Source organism: Echeneis naucrates, chromosome 9 (genome assembly GCF_900963305.1).
Source record: "Echeneis naucrates chromosome 9, fEcheNa1.1, whole genome shotgun sequence".
NCBI lineage: Eukaryota > Metazoa > Chordata > Actinopteri > Carangiformes > Echeneidae > Echeneis > Echeneis naucrates.
In genome coordinates this window covers 12,349,855-12,375,582 of record NC_042519.1, presented here as the reverse complement: position 1 = coordinate 12,375,582, position 25,728 = coordinate 12,349,855, and the positions used below count along the sequence as shown (strand labels likewise).

At 40.9% G+C, this 25,728-nt stretch overlaps 2 protein-coding genes across 2 annotated transcripts; one reads left to right on the top strand and one right to left on the bottom strand.

The window, feature by feature from the left end:
* Positions 1-390: 390 nt before the first annotated feature.
* wdr31 (WD repeat domain 31) lies at positions 391-5,937 on the bottom strand. The gene is made up of 10 exons (XM_029509827.1): positions 5,684-5,937; positions 4,923-4,983; positions 4,431-4,563; positions 4,132-4,206; positions 3,878-4,022; positions 3,302-3,402; positions 3,066-3,133; positions 2,557-2,698; positions 1,852-2,014; positions 391-1,710 (listed from the first exon to the last, which is right to left on the bottom strand). Exons 2-10 carry the CDS (start codon positions 4,967-4,969, stop codon positions 1,523-1,525), a joined length of 1,062 nt encoding a protein of 353 aa, XP_029365687.1. The 5' UTR covers positions 4,970-4,983; positions 5,684-5,937; the 3' UTR covers positions 391-1,522.
* Positions 5,938-9,691: 3,754 nt separating this feature from the next.
* Positions 9,692-25,351, top strand: LOC115049357 (guanine nucleotide-binding protein G(q) subunit alpha). The gene is made up of 7 exons (XM_029511485.1): positions 9,692-10,780; positions 18,383-18,567; positions 20,817-20,971; positions 21,090-21,218; positions 21,395-21,524; positions 22,227-22,380; positions 22,735-25,351. The coding sequence occupies exons 1-7, from the start codon at positions 10,645-10,647 to the stop codon at positions 22,923-22,925; spliced, it is 1,080 nt and encodes a 359-aa protein (XP_029367345.1). The 5' UTR covers positions 9,692-10,644; the 3' UTR covers positions 22,926-25,351.
* Positions 25,352-25,728: the final 377 nt, after the last annotated feature.

Genomic DNA, 25,728 nt, shown 5'->3' with positions numbered 1-25,728 from the left:
TCTTCAAAAGGGTTTGTGTATTTTTAAATGGGAATAATCAAAATAATTTCAAATTTTGGAAAATGTAAGAATTGAGTGAGAAAAGTGACATTAGCCTATTTACAAGAACACCAGTCAGAGGATTTCAAGTGAAAGTATATTCAGGCCATTTGGTTTGATTTTGTAGGCTTCAAAGCATTTCTTGGTAAGTGTGAAATATTTGGTTTTCATTCAACACTCATGATTGTTCAGAAATAGTTCCTTTTTTTTCCTATTGCTAAAAAGCAACAAACAACATTCATATTCCATTGAAGATTAGACATCACTGGATATCTCGGCAGCCATTTTGGCATTAACTAGTAGGTAAACAACTATGTTAATCAAGACTATAACAAAATAAAAAACTTTTTAATTACATTAAAAATGTGCTTTTACTACCTTGCGTCATTGTGTCGCTATGAAAAGGCCTACATGAGGGGATATGTAAGTGCCATATTGAATACAAGGTGGTTACCCAGTTAAAAATCTGAGCTGGCATGAGAAACTTTAGTCATCAGGGATTTTATAGTACCATTTTTCATGTAAAACACAGGAAGAGCCAAGCCGGTCAAAATGTCTAGTGATAAGTAATCTGAACATTAATTTACATCTGATCACCTTTGGTTTCATCTACTCTGTAGCACTCACTGTGGCAAATTCATTTTTTGTATTCCAATTAGTTTATTCAAACAGTACTTTATCAAAAAGGTATTTCTGCTATTTTGCGTGCTAATTTTCAAATTCAAAAATAACAGCACATCAGTAGCCTCAGTTTAAAAATAGTGAAATGTGTACCATAAAACTTTTCATGAGTGAAATCTACCTACAACATAAGAATGTTGTTACAGTCCTGCATCACACGCACTCGCATACATTTGGTCTAACGATTGAAAGTTAAAACTGGAGTACAAAGTAGCCAACAGCTACATTATTACCAACAGATATATAATTGTTCCTCATTAGTCAGTTTCTGTGATTAAAAAAGTCTACCAAGTGTTTGAAAAACAAACCACATTTCTGACTGCATCAAAACAACTTCCAGTAAATACTGTTAGCATGACATTTCTCCATTCACATTTTCTCTGACAGATTCCACACCTGAATACACCTGAATCTTTGTTCCAAACCATCATTATCAGCTACACAGTTTGTGAATTAAGTTTGTAATCAGCTCTGCCTTCCTTAAGTACTGTACTGAGTACTGAGTGAATACTTGGTCCAACATTATAACAGTCCAAGCATGATGATTTGTGTCCCAGCGGAGCAGATGTGATAGGCATCCAGATGACAGTGGTGGACAAAATGTGCATCCTACATTCGTGTCACTTTCATCTCCTGATTTGTGGCAGTCTGGTAAAGCAAAAATGTCTGAAGAAATCTGCAAAATTTACCCCTCCACCCAAAAAAAAAGACATGATCTTCACATCCAGTGGTTGTGCTTGTTAGGTCACTGGCTTTTCAACAGCAAGGTTACAGGTCACACCAGGTAGGTCCTACTGTGCAGTCAGAAACGTGCCATAACCTTTATGTCCAGGCCACCTGCCCCAGAGCCCTGAGCCTGGTTTGATCCATGGCCCACCTGAATATGGTTGAGGCCATTGCTGAAGCTGGCACATAGCATGTTGGTGGAGTCAGTTGGAGCCAGACAAACTAGTGGACCAGCACCATCCAGAGACAGCGTCCCTAAACAAACTGAACAGGAGATAGCCGGAGGCGGGTTAAAGGAGAGTCAGTGTACAAAGACCTAACACCCAAACAGTGTCTACAATTGTGGTCACATGTATGCACATTCGTCTTTGTGGGCGAATGTTTTCATCCCTTCGTGGTTATTACCTGCTGTGTTCTGATCCCAGATTTTGATGGAGCTATCATGGGATGATGTAGCTACTTGAGCTGTGCCACCAGGAGCTGTAGGTAGAAAGACACAGCAGGCTGTGGTCTGCAGATGGCCTCTGTACTCCACCACCTTACAGCCAGGCTGACGCAGGTCCCACAGCTAGTAACACACACACACAACTCCACTAAGAACAAATGGCTGTGTCAGAAGTAAAAAAAAAAATAAATAAAAAGTCTGCTTAAGACAGAGGATACCTGCCAATATTTACTTTATTGGAATGTAGTATCTGATCTCACCAATGATTACAGTAATATTAATAACAATAATGATAATAAGATGACAAAGAAGAAGAATCAATTTTTTTAAATATTAAATCACAAGTAATAAAATGTAAATTTAGCTGAGTATGAAAGATTCAACGGAATGCATGTACTTTTTAAACTTGTGTAGGTTTCCATGGCAGAGACATTGTGTAATATAATTAGGGTGACTACTTTTGGTCAAATATGCGTATTTTGACCAGATAAACTTCTCTATATTGTCTCAGCTGCTGTCAGAAGACAGGTTGGGTGAATAGAACCGAGAAGAAAAATATTCAGGGACCATCTGCACAGGTGAAATGTCCAATAATGCCAACTCCACCATCTGTATATCTACAGCTGTACAGCCAAGAACCACAGAAACACCTCAGATGGCCTCACCGTGGCTTCACAGCCCTGCCCTCCAAAGCCATTGCTGCTGGACACCAGATAGTTCCCATTTGGTGAGACGTCACAGTGTGTCTGGATGTATTGTTTGGCTGGAAAAGTATTGGTCACCTGCCATACACGGCTGTCCCACACCCTGCAACCACACACATTCGAATTATTAATGTAGAATTACATATTACTATATACTTACACTGGTTTTGCCAGCATGTGCATTTTGTTGCACACAACACACTTGCATCAAGACATCATGTCAGAGCGACCTGTTACCAAATGATTGCTGTTACATGCCTGTTTCTAGCTGTAATGTAGCACTCCAATCACATAGTCCTAACCTACAATGCTTATGCGTTTTAAACTATGAAGATGAAACGATTACTTAACATTACTATTTGTGAAACATTTTGAGTTCCCACTGAATATCAATTTTCCTGCCATAAGCATCTACAGTAATAGTGCTATAGTAAACTACTTGTGTGCTATAGTAACAAATCTTTCTGTACCTTATGGTCTTATCCTCAGAGGTCTGAACTATAGAGGAGCTGCCTGGCACCCAACACACATGGGTCACCTGGACAAAGAGGAGAGGCAAGTGGAAGAGTTGAAACCCTGCAGGGCAAGAACCCATGAGCTAAAAGCCACGTTGAGTTGAGGCAGACACAAAGGCGATCCAGCAAGCTTCAAAACAACTCGTAGCAAAATGATGTGTGCACATAAAAACACAAAATATTGTCCTCACCAGGTTTCTAGAGATGTTGTGTCTCTGTTCACATTTTGCAGATTCAATATCCCACAGACACATCCAGTTATCACGAGAACCAGTGCACAGCTTTCTCCCATCTGCAAACCAAAAAGAAACCAATTCATTTCCTTCAGTGGAACTCAAGCGATCTGTAACATCTGGTGGTGTGCTTTAAATTACAATAACTCATTCACTGTGTACGTGTTTTACTTCTAACAAAACTAAGGCAATCAGTAATTAGAGCTAGAGGTGCATCTAGACCAAACAAATGTGTGATTCTGTCTTCCGGGCTGTTGATGACTTCTCTGATTTTCATCTTTAGTATGAATGGACTATTCTCTGATAGTTATCTGTTCCCAACCCTGCTCTAACACATGGAAGTGATAAGAGTAGTTAACGCAAATGTGATTGTGATAGTAAGCTGTATTTTGGGAAAAATATGATGCTACTAGAGTACATTTAGTAAAAAACCTTGAGTTTTCTCTGACACGCCATAAATTGCAGAATGGCAACTTCAATTTAAGATAGCAGCTAAAATACATACAAATGAAGTGCATGTTTGTGTGTTCTTACCAGGGCTAATTGCTATTCCATTGACCACCAACTCATGACCAGAAAACTCCTGAATAGGTTCGTCACCCTGGTTAAGGTCCCACATCAGAACAGTTTTGTCCCGTGAGGCACTAAAGATCCATGTGCTTCCTGGATAACACAACACCTGGCAGATGGACGGAGGCAGAATTAGGAGGAAAAGTAAATGTGACAATTCTAACAGCTCTGAAGAGCAGCACACTTTTATCAGTTTGTGCACACAGTATTGATGTTACCTTAGTAACCTCTCGATTGTGACCCTGGAAAGACTGACACATCTGGCCTTGTTTCCAGTCATACACCACCACAGCCTTTAGGGGTGGACACACACAAACATCAGCTCAAAGATCCATTCAAATGAACTCCTACATCTTCAAAAAGATTTTTACAAACTGCACATCCTGAAATCAACCACTTAAGGGTGCTCTTGTCCAATATGTGGTGGTTGGACAGAAATTATTGGCTACTTAATAATCAATACTACTGTGATTAAAGTTTACAATTTTGTAATATTGTACTTAGAATAATCATTTACCTGGTCACTCCCACCAGAAACACACAGCTCTGGGCTGAGATTTGTGACAGTGTTGATGGATCCTTGATGGGCAGGTTCATACTGCACCACCTGACTGTCTAAGGTATTATCTGCCTTCTCCCCCTGAGATGCCCTAAACAGAAAGAAAAATAACACTGGTCTGAGACATTACAAACATATTTTCTTAATAATATCGTCCCTAAGAAGGGGTTTGCTAAAACTTTCTAGATATAATGTTTGAGTTAAATTTCTCTTCTTTTGCTCAATATCAATGCCAGTCAAAGGAACTCTTTTCAGCCTTACATTTAGGTTTCTGTTTTTATTATTTGTTTGTTTCTTTTTCCCAATTAATCCACATATTATGTTCTGCCACTGATACTGGTAAGCCTAACTCAATTTTTAAATGAAACTCTACACAGTTCTCTATGCAGAAATCCTGAATTTTGCACAACTAAGGATACAGAAAATAATTCAATGGTACTGATCTCTCACCTGTAGAGCTCAGACCTCTTGCGAAACTTGCTCTGAAGCTTTCCCATGTCTGAATAGAAACCTGCAGCCACAGTAATACATAGGGTAAAACAAAAATCATTTGCGGGGCCCCAAGGCAGCTTATTATCTATCACTATCTGTTATTAACAGGGGATAATGGAAAGATCTATAAGACAAATTCTTTTATGAAATAGCAATACATTCATGAAGTACAAATTTGCTGCTTCACTTCGGGTGACAAGAATATATTTGGTCCCCAATACACTTGGTTTTAGAATTAAACCAGAACTACTTTGGACTGAAATGTCATTGGAGTTCTTGGTTCAGATTCATTCATTGTCAGTGTCCTAAGAATGAGTTTTCTCTTAAGACGTTTAAATCCATTATAGCACTAAAACCAAGTTAAGTCATCCCTCACTACTACTTACTACAATGTTGCACAAGACCGACCAGCATGTGGACAGATTAAAACTGCAGGTTCCCACGCTAACAGCACTTTCTGTGGGACAGCCAGAGCTGAGCTGGTCCCTCATTAGACTGGCCTGGTGCTTTAACAGGGGACAGGAAGGAGACGGCTCCAATCCTATTAGAGCCGCATCATTACTGTCACAGGGAATTAGTCAGCACAAAACACCTGCTACGAACTGCAATGCCAGTCATTATGCAACGATGGCCAGGAATTTCTAACTGGAGTTACTGATAGCTTTCTCTCTTTTTTTAATGGTTGATCGTTTGTGGATAAGTGGAGCTGGACTTCTCACCTGTCAGCGGATGGCGGGGTCGCTGTGGGACGCCGAGGCTGGAGGAAAGCTAGCTCGAGTGCATGCTAACTAATCTCTACTGGTCATGCCAAGACGGACCGATGCGTTAGAGGCAACTAACGTTTAAACTTAGTTTAGTCGCTTCCCAAACGGCTGTGAAGCGTTTCCAACAGTGTGCCATGACGGTAAAACGCTCCTACTACGTGAGAAAAGTCCGCAAAAGTATCTTCTTAAGTGCATGTGAGCCATCTCTGTCTCCGTAGCGACCGCGGAACGACGCTTTCTCGTATCCAGGTTAGGGCGGAGTCACGTGACGGCGGGGGAAGGAAATGACGGGGGCGCTTTATCCTTACAAAGTAAAAGACTGATTTACAATTGATGATTCACTCTGCTTGCTGTGGTGTTTGCTTTTTACATCTGGAGCACACTTGTAAACAGTTCAGAGGATTTCACTGTGTTTCTTTCCTCTTCCACACAATCACTCACACAGTAACAGCCATGGTTGGACAGGCTGCTGCTGAAACACCAGGCGTCTGTTGGTCGTTCCTATTCTCTGAGCATTGTTTCTGGTATTAGTAATTGAAACCAACCAAACCAAATGTAAAACCAAAATCTGAAATCATTTTGATCTTATTTTGACAGGGACCTCTTTCACAACAGGCTTCAAAATCATGTCATCCAGCAGTACCTTCCTTAGAGCCACCAACAGCATCATTGTTGCTCTCTATTGTGCTGTAGGAATGGACATTCCTTATCATAGATGACAACAAGAAGTAGAAAAACGATACACATTTTGTGTCTGGAAGCCCGTAGTTTTCTTGTGTTCTTTAATTTGGTTAAAACTTGAGTCCAAAAGTAGGATATTTTATGGTACAGGTAAAACACATGTATCCATAACAAAGAATTTTCAGCTTCCAGTATGAAGCATTTGTTGGAAGATGGAATTTGTACTTTAAGAAGGTTATTCTGAACAACAGAAGACAGGTTAAAATGTTACCAACCTGTGGCTGAGTGTCGCTCTAGAGAGCCAACCGGAGTGACCTCCATTACAGGCACAGGTTGAATGGCTCCCCAAGCTGCAAATCTGGGACAGCTGGAACAATTTTACATTTTTTTCTTTTAATAACACATTTTCATGAATTTGATCAAAGCTTAGTAGATGCTGTCAGAAAATGTAATAGCAGGTTTGATTTCATGAACTGGTTTTAAACAAAAGCATTTAGCAGAGAGTGATGGTGGATGTCCCTATTTAACTAGTCTAAATCGGTCACTCAGTTGGGTTACAATCAACACTCTGAGACGTCCTCAATTCTAGCTTTTCATGTGCAGCAGATTGTTTAAAAGACGGAAGTCATTCACTTAATTTGTTGGGCATTTAATGGAGAAGTGATGTTGACCTCTAATTTTATTATGAACAAAACATTTGGATGCTCTGGCTCTGGCACGGCCATTCCAACTGTGTACTGCCAACTAAGAAGTTTTTTTTTTTTTTACCCATATTTCATCTACATTGCTACACTCAGTCTTTAATACGTTATAATTGCTATTTCAGATTTAATGATGCAAAATCCATTTGTCCCACCCAGGGAACTTATGTGTTTACTATCTGCAGTCTGACAAAGTTGTAGTTCAGCAGATGTTTTGTGATGTCAGATTTCATGAACCATTCAAATGCACATCTGCTCATCATGCCTCCACTTTATATGTTTTGATAATGATAGTTGTATGGAGCTCCTTCCCAGAATGAGAAGCAAAGCAGTGAAGAGAAATAATTTGTAATTAAATCAGTTTTGCAGCTGGAGAACAACATGTGACCCACCAAGAAACAAGGTTGGCAAATTCTCAGGCAGGCCTTAAACACAAAAACAGGTTTTAAATCAAAACTAGCCATTGAAGCTGCTAAGCATTTATTCTACGTCATTGCTTCAGAATTATTCTGTTGTGTTTCTCTCTCTCTCTCCCACTCTCAACCCAACCGGTTGAGGCAGATGGCCGCCCCGCCGAGCCTGGTTCTGCCTGAGGTTTCTGCCTCTTAAAGGAAGTTTTTCCTTGCCACTGTCACCAAGTGCTTGCTCATCGGGGGATCTGTTGTAAATAATTTTATTTATAAGAGTTTAGTCTAGACCTGCTCTATATGTAAAGTGCCTTGAAGTAACTTTGTTATGATTTGGCGCTATACAAATAAATCTGATTTGATTTGATTTGATTTGTTGGGACCCAAGCTCATTGTCCTTCTTTTTGGGTTGAGAGGAACTTGCTTAAATGCCCAAGCAAACTCTGGACAGCTCACACAATACTGCATTGACTTATAATTGTTGGTTCAGATTTCATTTGATTTCATTTGATGACGTACTTTCACATACAGTTATTGACTACAAAACACCCCACATTAAAACATACATTTGTGAAAAAGCACCTGAAAAGAAGAGCTAAATAGCTACTGTACTGCCCTCATCGGTAAACTCTGTTCCCAAAGCATAGACCACTTGACTGTAAAATTTGGGGACAGAAACAAAGGAGGAACTAACTATCATATGACTGGCCACTTTCAGTCTGATCACACCCACACGTGTGCCCTTGTACCATGATGAACAGCTATTGTTGGATGACGTAATAGATAGCTAGTTAGATGAAGTGTCTGAATAACGTCCATAAAAATGCCTGTGATTTTGAATGCACTGCTGCACCTGTCAGTCTGTATAACAATTACCATCACAATAAACTTGGGAATAATGTCAGTTGGGTTGAATGTGATCATAATAACAACTGTAGCAATGTGATAAGGCCTCTAACATCCATCTCTCCATCAATTCCCTTATCAAACCACCAATCTGTGACTTAATGCATTTGTAGGTAGATAATGTCAGCTGCTGTTTAACTCCAGTTTATTAGTTAGAAGGCCAATAAAACTGTTTTCTCCCTACAAAAATTACAATGCGCGGAAACAATTTAGGTTGTTGGTCTCTGTCTGTCTCTGTGTGTTGGCCCTGCGATCGACTGGCGACCTGTCCAGAGTGTACTTCACCGTTGTCCGGTGTGAGCTGGGATTGGCTCTGGCACCCCCCCATGCTGTGACCTGATAAGCAGATGAAGATGGATGGATGGAAACAATTTTATAAGACACCTGTACAATATAAAATACTGTGACTGCCTCTGGACTTTTATAACAAAGCCCAAATTATGAATCCTATACTCTTAGCATGAGCTGACAATACCTAAACAATATGGAACAACAGCATTCAACAAAACAGAACCAAGGAGCCTCCCTGAGAGTAATAATTATTGGACTGCCTCTCCATTGTTTGGTTGACATACACAACATTTTCTTGTATTTAAATCAGCAACTGTCATAATTCTCTAATATGTAAAAAACAAGACCAAGTGATTCCATAAAATTCAATTTTATACTTTGTGGGACTTGAGTTAATGGTGGTTGCAGTATATTTAGTTAACATTAATGTAGCTGCTTGTTAAGACTCTTAAAGAAATCTCCTCTTTAACAAATATAAAACACAGACAGCACAATCTATCAGCAATATAAAATTATCTTTACAGCCTAAGTCAGCATGATAAAAGCAGCAGCATTTATTTGGGGGACTGGGATCAGGGCTGCATTAGCTTTAGCTTGGCACCTTGAGTATAGGCCTATATTTTGGGGATCCACATTAATCCACCAAAAGCGATCTTAGAATTGACCCCCCCTAATATAGCACACACTTCACAATAGAAGAACTGGCTTTTGATTGTGTGCTGGTGTAAATGCATGACAATGTTTACCGTCCATGAGGCATTTTCCCACCAAAGTCAGAGCAAAAGGCTGGCTGCAAATTGGCCTGCCTTCCTGTATTAATACCCCACCGTCAATGGAGGTATGAGCTCAGCTCGTTCATTCATACATATTTTCTAATCCACAGGTTGTGTATGTGTGTGTGTGTGTGTGTAGGGGGGGGGCGGTATAAATACTTATATGGCGTTTGTCTGACGTGATACCCCACCCACCCGCTCCAAGTCTATGGGAGGCCGACGTCACCCTGCCAGCAGAGGAGTGGATGGCCTCTGTAATAAAAATACATGAAGAGAACTGAGGAAAAGGAGAAGATCGGCCGGGGTGGGGGGGTTAAACATCGACAACACGGCGTTTTCATGTGCGTTTCTTTTCCTCACCCCGCCGCCGCAGAAATGGACCGGAGCGCCTTCTGAGACCGACCGGGGAAAGGTTGTAGTCGCCGCGGGCGTGGACGGCTCCCACCGGAGGGCTGCTGTGTTATGTGTGGCTTTTCTTGGTTTTTATTTTTTTTCTGAGCAGACCGACCGAGAGAGATAAGTGTACTGTACCCCAGCCTAGCGGATTGGAGCGAAAGTCCGCCATATTCTGCCTTACCACGCCCGGGAGTGGAGCCGTTGGAAAAACAAACGGACGGCTTGATTCATACTGCTTTCCCCCCGCCGCCCTCATCAGCAACCAGAAGTTCAGACACGGAGGAGGGTTTTTTTTAAAGGGGGGTGGGGGGGGATTGAGAAAAAAATAAAACAAAATAAATTATAAGATTGAAGACTTTTGAAGTGGGCACGGATGGCAGAGCTGAGGCAGATCAGACGGAGGACGAGTCTTAAAAGGATCTGTTGATCATATCGAGAAGGAAAAGCAGATCGCTCCAATTAAGATATTCAGCTCGGACCGCTTTCGGTCCGGCAGGCCCAGGAAAGCGAAACGAAACGGCAGGGAGGAGAGCAGAGGAGAGCAGGGGAGAGGAGGGGGGGTCAATAATTTCTCAAACATCACATTTTTTTTTCTTTCCACCACAATCTGTGTGCTCCGTCCGGGCTCGTTTTTAAAGGGGCGTCCGTGTTATTCTGCGCTGATATCTAGATGAAGCAGTGAGAGGGGGGGAAAGCGGAAAAGCGCGTGTTTGCTGAGGAGGAGGACAAAAAAAAGGAAAGAGAGGAGAGGAGAGGAGAGAATGACCCTGGAATCCATAATGGCGTGTTGCCTCAGCGAGGAGGCGAAAGAAGCGAGGCGGATCAACGACGAGATCGAGAGGCAGCTCCGCCGGGATAAGAGGGACGCACGCCGGGAGCTGAAACTGTTGCTTCTCGGTAAGATCTGGAGGGGTGGGGGGGGGCGGGCTGATTCCTGTCTGAGGAAAATAATGCATTTGTTTGGGGGTTCACCTGAGTGAAGTTAGCGGCTGTTTGGGAGTCCAGTGCACAGATTGTGGAGCCCGGCCAGGCCTGCATGGCTCCCGGTGTCCAAACCACCTGATTTGAATAACTGCGGCTGGTTAGTGTCGAGGAAACAAGTGTACACCAGGCTCTCTGCGGGCCTTAACTCTTCACCTCTCCGCCAACCTGACAGCATGGGCTGGACCAAAGTCTAGCCTTTTATTGAGCGTAATCAAGACGGGCACTGCAGGTCACCACCTCACCCTGGCAATGATTATATATCACAGCTGTGCTTTAACTTTAAAGTCCCCACTGTGTGCTGGTATGTTGTTTGTCATATGTGTGCAGTTTTCATTCATTTCTGATCACACCGACACACAACACAGCTATAATGCTCCAAGTAGAGACACAATGCGTTGAAAGAGATCCATGTCTCATTGTTTAATCATACAATCACAGCCCCAGGATATTTAACGGCAGTAATAAGGCTGGTGCCTGTGCATTTCCACAGTGTTGGATTGTGAAATTGTAGTATTGTTTGGGGAGCTAAATCCTGTTGGAGGAGTATTACTCATTCTGGATAAATATGAGGAAATCAACTCAATGACTCACCGTCCCATTTTTTGATTAGGTTTTCAACAAGAAGCCCATTAGATGTGATGACTGTTGTGCTGGAGAGTGTAGGCAGAAACCTATTCTCCACATCCAGTGCTCCTCACTAACTACAGAGAATGGATGAAGGCGAAGGTGTAAAGTAGACTGGATACTTGGGTCCTTGTTTTGCCACCTGAGTGATGTTTAAGGAGTTTTCAAGGAGGAAGGTTTCCCCTTTGCCCTCATGTTAGCATAAAATGATGAAATGGCTCCGCTCTAGCAGGAGTTGAAGAAGCTGACAGCGGCCTCTTTTGTGGTACATAATTGTGGCGTTGTTATACCTTAATTGCTCCCTAATACCCAACAATTTGCTCATTATGTAAAGCCACAAACAGCCAATGACCCGAACTGAAAAAGTCATAATGTGTAATACTGACATCACTATATTTCTCATCAGGAGGTTTTATCTAATGTGCACAAATTTGTCAGTGATTAGCCGCTGTTCTTGTGTGATAGACATTAGTTGCTGGCTCAAACTAAACAATTAATGATTTCTCAACTTTCAATAACTTTTTTTTTTTTTTTAAATCATTGGGTTTTATCAGTTTAGGCTATAATGTTTCAGAGTGGTTTCACAGTACGCCTCTAATGACAGAATGTATACAGTTAATGTACAGTATTTGTCTTTACAGAAGCTACAGCAATATCCATTACGTTGTAGAGTGAAAAGTTTCTGTGATGGTTAACCACACGTGCTTTCTCTGCAATTAGAAATAAATCATTGGCAATGATAAAGTTTTATGTTACACATAGAAGGCAGTGTACTCTGCAGGATGTGAGGTCACTCTGTTCAGCATTCATAACCACAGAGGTATGGATAGTTGTCAGCTGTATGATTTTGGCCTGAGGTGCTTTTTAGCAATCAGAAATGTGATAGGAACATAATCAGGGCTAAGCAGGGTGAGCTCACCCTTGTTTGCAGAGGAGACTCACATAACCAGAAACAGGCAAATGTTGGAATTGCCCTAAAACAATTATGGCTAAAGGAATGTCAGAGATGAATATATCAGGTTGTGCATGGAGCTCTGAATTCAGTGAGCTGTGTTTTTGTTTTCTGTTCATAATCCACATTGACAGAACCACACCCACTACCAGGGGTTGTGTTAACTGGAGGAAATTGTGTGTGCTCTGTATGGCTCCATTAACCCATATGCTATCAGTATAGTGTGGGTATTGAAACTCACTAATTGCTTTGTGTCCCATGGGACTTGGGACAACTCTTCAGTTTAGTTTTCCATTTGTTCAAAATGTCAATTGCCATGGCTTTTAAATGTTGATCAGAATCTTTCAAACTCACGAAGCCTATCATGTGGACAAGGCCTGTGTATTTTAAAAACCAGTGTAATATATGAACAAGTTTAGAGAACATTGCAAACATGTACCACTCTCCTGTTCATATATCATCCTTTATTGATCTGTAAAACTGGGATTAACACTGAAGATGACCAAGAATATTTTACCAGCTAAATGTGGAAGAGAAGGGTGAAGCGGTGGGGCGATAGTCTTGTACTTAGAAGCTGTCAGTCAGTTTAATGAGAACTAATGAGTCAGAGACGCTGAAGACCTCGCTGAGGTGGGTGACTCAGTTAAAACAGAAGAACAGTGCATCTTAGCAAGAGCCCACTGAAACTGATCCTCCTCAGCAATACAACAACACAAACACATGCCTTCAATATTAAGTCACTGTCATTTTCCATCAGAACAGTTTGTACCTTGTTGTTCAGAAGGTAAGAAAACAGAGCTGCTGCATCATCAACTTTGGATATTTTTCCAACTTTGCAAAACATCTTTGGTTACCAAAGTGGTCGATATGAAACATGTTGAGTTACATGTATGTTGAGCAAATGTCTTGAATTATCAAACTCAGGTGTAACTGATAACAGTGTTTGCTGAGCTGATCCTCTTTGCAAAAACAAAAAAACAAAAAAAAACAAAGCTTTTAAATATATTAGTTCCATCTCTGCTTTGCTTTTCTGTGAAAAGTCTGAATGGCTTTGGTGAAAAATGTCAAACATGCTGATGAATCAGGGAAAAAATCAAACAAGATGAAATAAGACTCCACTTCTATCAAAGCTGCAAGATTGAAGTTGGCAAGATTTATTTCCAAAGTTTTGTCTCTTAGAATAAAATGCAGGCATGGCAGAAGAGGGTGATGCTTAGAGTGCACTTAACTAGTTGCTGACATAAATAAAAGCACATCTCACTCTGCTCCTACTTTCTGAAAGGTCCAGGAGATTCAGATTGATCAGTTCTGAAAGAAAACATGACAGGATAGTATGGTCGTCGTCGTATGATAGTCGCTTCCAAACCCACCAGAATGCAAAAAGGATCAATCGACAGACTGGTAAACCTGTTTTAGGAGAATTACATGTTAAATGTTGGTTAAAAATAAATAAATAAATTATATAAGAATTTCCTAACACACAGAATGCCTTCGCCCTTGGCTCTCTTTTATTTCAGCATTTTGTCCCAAAGCACGCCATTTGGTCTGAAGAAGTGTAAAGTAACACACTAAAACATTATCTTAGATTCCACAATGTGTCCAGTCATAGGAAGTTCAGGATTAATTGTGGCAAAGAGGAGCAGAAGCGAAGCACAGGAATGGTGATGGTGACTGGAGTGAATGTGTCTTGTTGAAAACAGTCAACAGGAAATAGTCTTGGTTTGTGTTGGACAATTAGGATAATTACTGAAATAAACCTCTGAAAGCACAGTATTGTTTTGTCACAGTAGCTACATTTTATTTATTGTTTTAATAGAAGTAAGTGCTGATGTTTTGGTGGGCAATATTCCAAACTAGATAAAATAACAGTAAAAGTTTGCAGGATGATCTGACTTGAGCTCAACAGCGTTCTGACACTCCTGTTTTTTCACAATGTGTAGATTCGGAATATGATAAACGTAGCTACAGCTGTTTTACCTCATTAAGTTGTGTTTACTGAAACTACTAAGAGAGCACAAGCACAGAGGATTATGTCTTAGATTGCTGTGTATTTTAGCGGTTATTATTTTAATGAAGCCCAACAACTTATTTAAATGTAATCTCACAATGTTGACAGATTTTTCTGCTCACTGAGGCCAGACCTGTTTTGGCAGGATAAAGACAAAGAGCAACAGTAAGAGCTTTAATTATCTCCTTTGTCAGATTTTATCACATTTTTTTATTGTTATTAGAACTGGAATGGTTAGTCCACCAATAGATAACAATAATCAGCAACAATTATGATCATCTAGAAGTTGTATTCAGTATCTGAAATTAGACCAACAACCACTCACACTCAGACCTAAGGACAATTTAGAGTCACCAATCAACCCAAACATGATGTCTTTGGATGGTGGGAGGAAAGCCATGCAGACACGGGGAAGCACAGAAAGGCTTCAGGCCCGGGAACCGAACCCGTGACCTTCTTGTTGTGGGGTAACAGCGTTAACCACTGCTCCGCCGTGCTGCCACCACCTGCTCAGTTTTGTTTAATTGGCGTTTAAATAACGGGCAGATACGAAATGAAAACATTTGTGGTCAGTACCTGAGAATGTTCCTTCATCTGGCACAAAATTGAGAGCAAGTTTCATATTTGTTTTATATTTTCTCATGTATTGAACTGTCTTTATTGAATGTTGAAGTCTCACACATCTGTTCACAGCCAAAAAGGTTAAATGAATAATTATCAGTCTTGTCCCCAAATGCTATTAATTTAAATGTTCAATTAACAAAAGTGGCACAGCCCAACACCGAAACCTCAATAGAGCGCTGGACCTAGATTATGATGCCTGGCCCCCTTTTACACACTTACACGTACATATTCACATACACAGAGAAATACATCTGACGTTCTGACGGACTCTGAAAATGAAAACAAAACAACCTCCAAAGAGATTTCAATAGTTTCAGCTGCTCAGCAAAATGATAAGTTCAATTTCTCGTCACATTCAGTTGATTCCTAACCCCAGTCTGCATCTGCTGTTCATAGAGGTTTATACCTGACCTCCAACAGACTATTGTACTGCGATTGTATTTACACATTGGATTGAATTTCTTTATTTGATCACATAAACAGAAGTTAAAGGTTTCCTCCAAATTCCTTCCAAATGCCCACAAAAGTGATTCCACAACTATTGTGTAGTTTTCCATTTAAAGTCTAAACCCAGCAGTGTCTGACCCTTGTTCAATGTTACTAAGAAGCAGTAAACCAGCTATAAAGCAGTCCTACTGCTGCAGTAGACTGTAACCTGAGACGTGCATTACAGTTTACACTAAAGCATTTTAGGCTCAGAGCAGCCTGACTGAGGCCTTGGCTCCATAGAAGAAGCAGGAGCGGAGGTACTAACATCTTCTGTTGGACCACACCAACCTCACACATAGGTTAATCCAAGGTCACTGCGTGGGTCTGAAAAATGACTCAGCAGCTCCTAATGGTCAGCACACTCTCAGTCACACCGTCTTTTCCAGCGTCTCCTGGTAAAGTACATCCATTAGGACCCTGATGTGGTCAAGTGATTTAGATTTATTTTGGAAGATGCTGCTGTCTGCAATATTTGGAGGATTTCATTTTTCTTTGTCATACATACGGGTTCTTCTGTCTATAACCAGCATACAGCGATTTCCTGTGAGCATCATTTTCTTGAATTTGTTCAAACTTTCTCTTGTCCAGCTCTATTGGTGGCCTGCAACAGCTACAACTTGTCACTGATCTTAATGCAGTTATTTGTAGGTTGACTGTGTGTATTTGCGTGAGTGTGAGTCTCAACCAGGTGGTGACAAGTCCAATAGGTCCATTAGTGCAACAAGGTGAATGTCTCAGTGTAGTAAAGGATAACATGACTGTGTTTGTGTAGCTAATGCACGTACACTAACAAGCAGTTGAATATTAAACACAAGAGGGAGAACAACTCTGAGTCAGGGGTTCGTTTTTTTTTTTGTTGTTGTTGTTGTTTGTTTGTTTGTTTTCCTTACATATTCTTTGTATGTTAGTGATCCCTCGTTAGTTTTTACTTTATTTTTTAAGTTAGATTTAAGGGGATAAGTGTGTTAACGCTACAGTTTTTGTCATTGCTACATTTCTGCTTAATTTAGTTTTCTAAATGGGTGATCCAACAATTAAAAAGTTTTGGCTTGTTTTGTTTTTTGTTTTTTTTTTAAAGCATGTCCAGTCTATGGGCCCACAGTGCTGAGGCTTCTTTGGCAACAGTAAAATAGTGTTCATTTAATGCAGTGCTAAAGACTGTCGCAGCACATCCAAGCTCTTATAACAGACATTTATAGAGGAATGCAGCACATGTCTCCTGGGCGCTGACATGCAAAATGCACAGATAGTCTCCTTCCTGCCAAATGTATTCAAGAGTTACCGGTGAGGTAAAGTCAGACTGTTCAGTAGGTCTGCTAAGATCCTCAGTGGACCAAAGAGTCACTACAGCCCCAGTTCTTCACACCCAAATAGTTCCTGTCACCACTGCGAGGAGAGAGTTGTTGTTCTTGGTCTATCACCAGACCAAGCAAACAGGCTGAGAGGAAAGTAGCCAGCACATATTGTAATGTGTGTGACCGACCGAGCGCATGAGCCGCTGAGTACGTTCTGTCTGTGTCCATCCACTGTGCATTCATGTTTGCAAATGTTGCAAATGTCCATGTTTTGTAAAAGACAAAAGATGTTAACGTTGCAAAAGTTATTCAACCTTATTCCCTTCTCATGCACTTAGATTTTAATGTTTTTAGGAAATTTTACCGTGTTTTTTTTTTTTCTACTTTCAAGTGAAAAAGAATGAGCGAGTCTTAACTTTAACAGACTTCTTCAGTTCTATGGAGCCTTTTAACTTGTCATTGTTTTACATTTCTGCTCCCCCAGGCCAAGGTGACATGTGCCTTCTTGTTCATTGTGGCTTATTTCAGCCATGAAAGAACAATTGCATGAAGAACTGAGTGTTCTTTTGCTCCTGGAGTGTGAGCGGGAGTCTGGTCTACAAACATTGATGCTGTGACTTTTTTCATGTAAAAAAGACCTGACATGAAACTTCCATGTTAGACTGCCATCAGAGGGGGAAGCATCTCTGTTAGGGGCCTCAGAAACCTTTATAAATTCAGATGCAGCGGGAGGAGAGACAAATCTCTTTCACACCCACTAGCTGCTACCTGCTCAGCAGCAAACAGCCGAAAAGATGAGGGACTGGCGTGTGAGTACTTTGGAGCAGCCTCACTGCTGAAGGACAAATTCTTCCTCCACAGTTGGAAGATATAAAAACAGAGCTCAACGAATGGAGACTACTGGATGTCCATTTGTCAGGCAGCCAGAAACTGACCAATTAAAGCCAATGCTTCTCCATGACTGCTGGTTGTGTAAATGGCCAAATGGTTTGCTAATGTGTTTCTGCCTGACCTGTTCACCCTGCTATTAGAAATCCTTAACTCCTAACTCTTTTCTCACTGGTATGTCCAACCTAAATCACAACTAATCCCTAACAACTCTTACTGGTTACGTGGCAATAAGAAGCAATACTTCTGATAAATGTAAAATACTATATTCTGTATTGGGGGAATTTTTCTGACTTACAGCCACCAGTCTGTGGGATTGTGCCAGTGCTTTGACAGCAAGAATAGAAACATGTTGGAAGATTCTTGTGGCTGTCGTGTAGCTGCCCAACTCTGATTGACTTGACTGTTTTATTCTTGTTATTGTGAGACTCGTTTTGTTGCTGCAGTTCTTTTTTTCTTTTTTTTTGACCATAGAGGTCAAGGAAAGTCATGAATGACAAAATGTCCATTTAAGGGAGTGCGGGCTGCTGACACAGGAGCTTAAATGTATCATCCGGCTAAATGAAACCTTACACAAACCTACAAGATAAATAAACTTGGCTCATTTGCCCCCTCTTCATTATCTACTTTCTCAGGCACTGGGGAGAGTGGGAAGAGCACATTCATCAAACAGATGAGGATTATCCATGGTGCTGGCTACTCTGATGAGGACAAAAGGGGTTTCACCAAACTGGTCTACCAGAACATCTTCACAGCCATGCAGGCCATGATCCGAGCCATGGAGACGCTCAAGATCCCCTACAAATACGAGCACAACAAGGTAAATGACCTATTCTAACGCAACCCATTTAAATTACCCAACTGAAATGACAACTGTCTTGAAGGGTGCAGAGACACCCTGCACAGCATGTTTGTGTATTTTTAGAGTGCTGTCTATCTTATTTGGAACAGCCATCCATAATCGTTTCCTGTCCTTTTTGGCACTTCCTGTGTCCTTAAAGCGCTCCAGAAAGCCATCACACTCTTTGTGTATTTGTGTTTCCATGCACTCAAATCTATTTGTACATACACAGAAATACACATATGCAAATATTCAACGACTGCCATATACTACTTATCCACATCTGACCTCACTTCCTGGAACTATCACTTCAGCCGCACTTTTTTACCCTACTTTTTCATTTGCATGAGTTACCCTTGTAGTCATGACTTCAGGAGATGTTACAGTGACCTCTTAAAGTTGGTTCCCTGTGAGAGTGACCAGGAAGGGTTGCAAAAGTGTGTATTGCCTTGACAACTCTTTCTGCAAAAATTTCAGGTGGACCAAGCTGCTTCGGATCCTCCCTGCAGGGCTGCAGTCCAGCTGTTTTTTCACTGGAATATGTTGTCATGATAATATAAAACAACACATATTTATATTGTAGATCCTGTCTGTAACAACCAATCAAAATGGGAGCCAAATTTGTGTCACCTTTGTACCAGCTGGATCTTACACAACACTTTGTGAAATGTTTGAGACTTAAAATGGTACCACAACTTGGATTGAACTTGGTTTTGTGCCCTTCAAATCTTTGCTATCATGGTAGAATTGTTCCTTGTTTGGTTTCGCTTCCCGTCCAATAAGTTGAAACCGAATATGTTGTTTCAGCCCACCATCATTTCACCCATTTCAAGTACGGCCAGGCTTTTAATGTGCTGAGTAAAAATAATGTCACTCCGGTCAGTTTTCATTAAAAGAGTAAGCTGCTAAAAACACAGTATGTAGCTGAAGGTTTTTTGGTATCCTTATATGTCACTCTACTCTAGTTCCGTTTTACCCCCTGCCTCATAACAACTGCACTCTATTTGGAGATGGGCTCCTGTCGTGTTCCTGTGTCTGCCAGTAAAGATTTTGTATGTGACATTCAGTACTAAGTAAAGAAGAACTGGAGTATTCGTATTGTCACATACAGGGACTCTGTGTTATGTGTGAAACTTCTAAATATGTTCTATCCAACATCCGCAGCTCTCATATGCATAAAGCTAAAATAGGAAGTATTTTAACAAAAGGGTCATAGTGAAGTGAAAATGAAAGGTGTTTTTGCTTGAACAACCCAATCACTATTAGCCTATCAGTCGTTTAAACATGGCACAGCAGAATGCCTTTTTTTTCCCTTCTTCTTCTTTTACATAAAATCTCCTGTGACTGCAACAACCATCCCAGTCTTTGTCTTTATGTCTAACTCATGTTGGGACCATATAATTATGTTTCCAAACTTCTCATTCCAGTCCAGGTCATGCAGTCACCACATGGCCTGAACTGAAAATAGGGACAATATTTTGTGATTTGTGGTGTTGGGCTCTGGTCTGCAGAGACCTGAGACCACATTGGTTCAGGGAAATGGGCTTGTTTTCCTAAGCTTCCTTGTTAACTACAGTCAGCCAGTTCTGCAGTCATGGAGTTATGCGACACGGTTTTATTTACTGAAACAAAAGCCTTCTGTTAATAGCCTGTCAAAATTCAGTTGTCTGCTACTGTACTTGTAGTGATCTGTTCAATGTATGAACAGTACTAAGAAGTTCAGCTTCCCCACAAATCTGGCTTATCCAAATTGGTTTTGGTATAATGTAGACCTAATAGCTGGGTGGGAGAACTTTAAAGATCAAATGAAGACTGTTGAGCATGTAAATGAAGTATTAATCCTGATGTGTTATGGGAAACTGTGTTAACATGCTGGCATACAGCAAACTCTCCTGTGGTTGGCCACAGGAGAGTTTTAATGGGATCTGGGGCAGCAAAACTTTCCCCTTTAATAGGCCCAGTGGGATTGGAGCTCAGATATTTGGTCCACGTTGAGCCTGCGGGTGCAAAGAAATTTTTGGATGCAGAATATGAGCTTGTGTGAGAACATGCCCCAGTGATAATTAGGACTGCACCCCCCATACCTGTGTTTTCATTGTGTTTCAAATGTGCTTGATGAGGTTTTGATTAAAGTTTGGATGAAAGTTTTTCTGTGTTCACTGCAGCAGAGTAAATTTATGAGTCTGAGTAAATCGCAGCACTTTTCCCCGCTCATGTTTTTCCACCAGGGCAACGCCAACATCGTTAGAGAGGTGGACGTTGAAAAAGTCACCATGTTCGAGAATCCTTATGTAGATGCAATCAAGAGCTTATGGAATGACCCAGGCATCCAGGAGTGTTACGATCGAAGGAGGGAATATCAGCTCTCAGACTCAACTAAATAGTGAGTAGAATGAAAAACAACACGGTGGACACTCAGACTGACAGCTGGATGAATTCAACGAAGGCCAAAACTGGCTGTGTTTTGCGATGAACGTCATTTGATTTCTCCACATCTGTAGTTACCTGAACGCGTTGGACCGGATCGCCGAGTCATCCTATCTTCCCACCCAGCAGGACGTATTGAGGGTTCGAGTCCCGACCACAGGCATCATTGAATACCCGTTCGACCTGCAGAGTGTCATATTCAGGTGACATCAAATACCTATCAGGACCCAAAAATAAAATAGCAAAGAGCAAATAGAAAAATAAGCGTTGATTGACTTCACCCATCGAAATGTGCAAGAAGAGAGGCAAACAGATTCGAAGAAAAATTTTGATGCTTATATTTACAGTTTTCTCTCTTAAACTGCTTCCGCCATGACAGGATGGTGGATGTTGGCGGCCAGAGGTCAGAGAGGAGGAAGTGGATCCACTGCTTTGAGAACGTCACATCCATCATGTTTCTGGTAGCTCTCAGCGAGTACGACCAAGTTCTGGTGGAATCGGACAATGAGGTGGTTGATTAATGCATCTACACAATTTTTATTTATTAATTAATTAATTTATTTATTTTTGTAAAGCATGTCCATCACATCAATAATTCAGCTCTGAAGATGAAAGCTACTCTCTATTTAAAACAATGGAAATCAGTTTCCCCTCCTGCCTGACAATGCTCCACCTCCCGTTCCCTTGGAAAGCATTTGTAAATGATCAGCCAGCTGTTTTGAATACACTCTCGAGCTACATCTCCTTAAAAGAATATAGCATGTCAGCTTGTTAGTTTATTAATGAGCAGGTGTGTCTTCGCATCTGTCAGTCTGGATTTGTGTCTACATGTTTCCCTTATTTTGTTACTTGTTGAAGAAAAAGGAACTGGCCAGTTGCACGTCCGCTACATTGGGCCCTATTATGTTTTTCTTCTGAAATGACATGCAGGCAGCTCAGGCAATTTCTAAAACTTGTTTTCAAGCTGCTTGTTTAGTTCAATTAAACACTGAAATCAAGTACAAGGGAGCGAAATTAAACCATGGAAGGTGACGTAACCGCCCTCGTCTTTACTGCTCTCCCTCCGGTGCAGTCAAGCATTTATTAAAATCTGTGCTTAATGACTATGAAAGACTGTGATTTAATTAAGTGACTGACTCTCCTCTCTTTCTTTCTCTTGCTGCTGCTCCTCTTCCTCTCTTTTCTCTTTCTCTCTCTCTCTCTCTCTGTAGAACCGGATGGAGGAGAGTAAAGCTCTGTTTAGGACGATAATCACGTACCCGTGGTTCCAAAACTCCTCAGTCATTCTGTTCCTTAACAAGAAGGATCTGTTGGAGGAAAAGATCATGTACTCTCATCTGGTTGACTACTTCCCAGAGTATGACGGTGGGTAGAGGGCCACGGTGTCCAACAAAACACTGGGACAACATGAGCTTTGAGTTGGCCATGTGTTGTGATAACATTGTCTGTTCTTCTCTAATGTCTTAATCATAAACCTGTGATTGTTGTATCCTCGTAGCTATGATTTTTATAAAGTTTTGACAAGTCCTAAAAAAATGGTTTTCTGGATGTTTGTATGTGCACCTCAGTAATTTCATCATGTAGAAGTGAACACTTGACAAAAGGGTTAGTTGTTTTTCATTAGTAAAACGTGGAATCATCTTTTATGTGAAGGATAGATAAACATCATGATGATTGATTGAATTACAGGCCGCTCAGTGCTTCGTCTCCTCTCTGCAGGTCCGCAGAGGGACGCCCAGGCAGGGCGCGAGTTCATCCTGAAGATGTTTGTGGACCTGAACCCAGATAGCGACAAGATCATCTACTCTCACTTCACCTGTGCCACTGACACAGAGAACATCCGCTTTGTCTTCGCAGCTGTTAAAGACACCATCCTGCAGCTCAACCTAAAGGAGTACAACCTGGTGTAGAGCAGAGCAGACATGGCTGCCAACCAGAGGCCCTGAACACACACTGACTGACGCAATCTGTGAAAACATAAATCATATACACACACATGAAAAAAAAAAAATCAAAGAGAAAAAAAAAATCTAATGGTTGCATAATACTAATTTATTTGCCATTTGTTGATCTCTTGGTCCCCAAGAGGTGAGCAAAGTAAATGTTCTCTTGCTATTTAAGGAATGGATGAAATTTAGAGGGGGCGGGGGGTATGCAGTACTGCAACAGTCCTTGTTTAAGGTTTTTGTGATGTTTGTGTTTTGTTTTGTTTTTTTTTTGTTTTTGTTTTTTTTGTTGTTGTTTTTTCCCCCCCGTTTGTGTCTTTGTTTTGCTTTTGACAGAAAGAAAGAAACTACTTTGTGCACTGGAGGTTCGGAGCCTTGCTTTGTCTGCCAGTCTGATACATCAGTGCTGGAATGAAAGCAGTGTGCTCCTTCCCTCCTGCCTTTTTATAAACAAAAAAAGAGTTTTCTCAGTTGTTGTGTTTCTGTTTTTCCCCTCCCACCTGTGGCTTCTCATGGCTGTTTACCTGTTTGCCCGACAGGAAATGACAGATCTCTAATTAACATCTATATTTTTCCTTCAAATCACTAATTGGCAAGATGAGTTGGCATAAACTGTGATTTTTAAATGATTTCATATTGATCAACTTCACCTACATTGCTATTCTATGTTATTGTTATATTATTATTCCAACACTGCATTGACTTTGGCACCATCTGATGTGTGGCCACAGAGGAACAGAGCTCCTCACATGACACCTCTACACCCTCGCCGTAACCATGAGGTTAAGCAGCGTGAGGGAGATTGGCTTTAAAAAATGCTCTCTTGGCTTTGAGCGACAAGATGAGGCGGCTCACGGGGCCTCGGCTCTGTCATGTCCTGAAGAATCATGAAGGCGACGGTCCCTTCACGCAGCCTGAACAGGAGGAGGTTATCATTCATGAGACAATGCTGTTAAAACATTATTTTCATTTCCAATGTGCCAGATTAACTTTTTTTTTTTTTTTTTTTTTTTTTACTATGGAAATATGTGTATTTATTGCCAATGCCAAAACAACTGGAGTGTCCGACTCCACTGTTGACTACTTTAACTCCATGAAAAGTGTTGAGGGCAGACCGACAGATTTATTAATCAACTGCTTCTTTCAGTTTCTGAGGTATTCAACAAACTTGAAGTTACTCTCCCCCCTGCCCCACATTAGAGCGTGCACACACAGAGACCCCTGAGCTACATGTATTTAAGGCCACAGTGTGCACTGAGTACATTGAACTGCTCAAACTGTCATTTCCCAACCTTGAGCATGCCAAACCCAGCCCATTGACCTGCAGACTGTTGGTCACATGTCAGCTCTGTCGTCCAATCACAGCCCGGCTTTCTTGACTGTTGTAGCTCAGTAGCAGTGTAGAAAAAATCTGGCTAATTTCTATGTGAAAGGGCAGTGTTGATACTCCGTTTGTACCAAAGTGAGATTTTCTTGTTTCTGATTGGCACCTCTCATTTTTAATTCCTCATTCCCAAATTACTTTTGAGTATTTTTGTAACAGTTCCCTCGAACATAAGCCTGTAATTTACATTTATTGAGGCATAGTGCAATTATGATGCTATAATCTTTGTACATACATCTCTCTATATATATGGCAGCATCTTTGTTGGCTTTGTAATCATTACTTTTTTGGCAGATTGAATGTGCGGTATTGGAAATATGTATCTATGTAATTGTATTGTACGTCTAATGGATAATTCATTTTTTGGAAGAAAAAAAATGTTATTTACATGTTTGTTTTTGTTTCCTTTTTTTAAGAAGAGAATGTAAATTTTGTGTTTTGCCAGTTTTATTTCTGAGCATAGAAACATTGTTCAGCTTCAGAACTGCATAATGAGGAATATTCTTATCCAACAACAGATCGCGTTTGGTATGGCAGTCCTTACAGTAGTTGTTTTGTGAAATTGACTTTTATATGAAACACCGCAGACTGAATCCAATCTACAGGGCTAATTGTAATAGTTTAGTTCTTACCTGGCGTCAGGAACAGAACACTTGTCATATAGGTGTAATCACACAACTCATTGATTCCTTTACATTTAAAATTGACTTCTTCGCACTTCTTAATATTGATAACCCCCCCACCCCCCTCCGAACACTAGCCATCTTTGAGGGCCAGAATAAACAGAACCAGATGGGTAGCACTCAGATAATGTGCTGCGTGGGCAGTTTTGTGTAGAACTTTTGAGATGTAATCATCCGATTGTTTGTGCTCATAGATGGGAACAACATTGCCTCATATACCACCCCCACTACCCCCACTCCAAGGAGCCAGAGAATTATGGAGCTGGTGACTGACAAACATGCAAAAAAAAAAAACAAAAAAAACAGCAAACAGTCATTCATTTGGCCTAATGAGGATGGTACATTTAAAAGGTGCTCTTTTACAATCTTCTCACTTCAGTTCCAACTTGACTGCCACCAGTTCATTAGAATGTACACTTATTATTTTCGACTTTATTCATAGGAGAAAATTCACCACACTTCACGTGTACATATTGCCTTATTGAATAAGCTGTGCCTCTGAAGTCCCATGCAAGGCACCTGTGAAGCTAGTGTGTCCAGAAACGTCCAGTTGTGCAGCTGAAGGAGTGTTTGGTTTTGTTATTGTGTGCTAGAAGAAGCCCTGGGAACAGCTTCTGAGGGGTAGCTCATGTAGCTAATATGACATCACTACTGGACATTATGAGCACATCATAACCGAACTGTTATCAGAACACACTTC

Excerpts from the sequence above, each read along its gene's own strand:
- wdr31 (XM_029509827.1), bottom strand. The coding sequence starts at position 4,969 with ATGGGAAAGCTTCAGAGCAAGTTTCGCAAGAGGTCTGAGCTCTACAG. Across the intron at positions 4,207-4,430 it reads TTTCTGGTGGGAGTGACCAG|GCTGTGGTGGTGTATGACTG; the intron begins GTAAATGATTAT and ends CCACCCCTAAAG. Across the intron at positions 1,711-1,851 it reads CTGGGATCAGAACACAGCAG|TTTGTTTAGGGACGCTGTCT; the intron begins GTAATAACCACG and ends TCTCCTGTTCAG.
- LOC115049357 (XM_029511485.1), top strand. The coding sequence starts at position 10,645 with ATGACCCTGGAATCCATAATGGCGTGTTGCCTCAGCGAGGAGGCGAAA. Across the intron at positions 18,568-20,816 it reads ACAAATACGAGCACAACAAG|GGCAACGCCAACATCGTTAG; the intron begins GTAAATGACCTA and ends TTTTTCCACCAG. Across the intron at positions 21,525-22,226 it reads TGGTGGAATCGGACAATGAG|AACCGGATGGAGGAGAGTAA; the intron begins GTGGTTGATTAA and ends CTCTCTCTGTAG.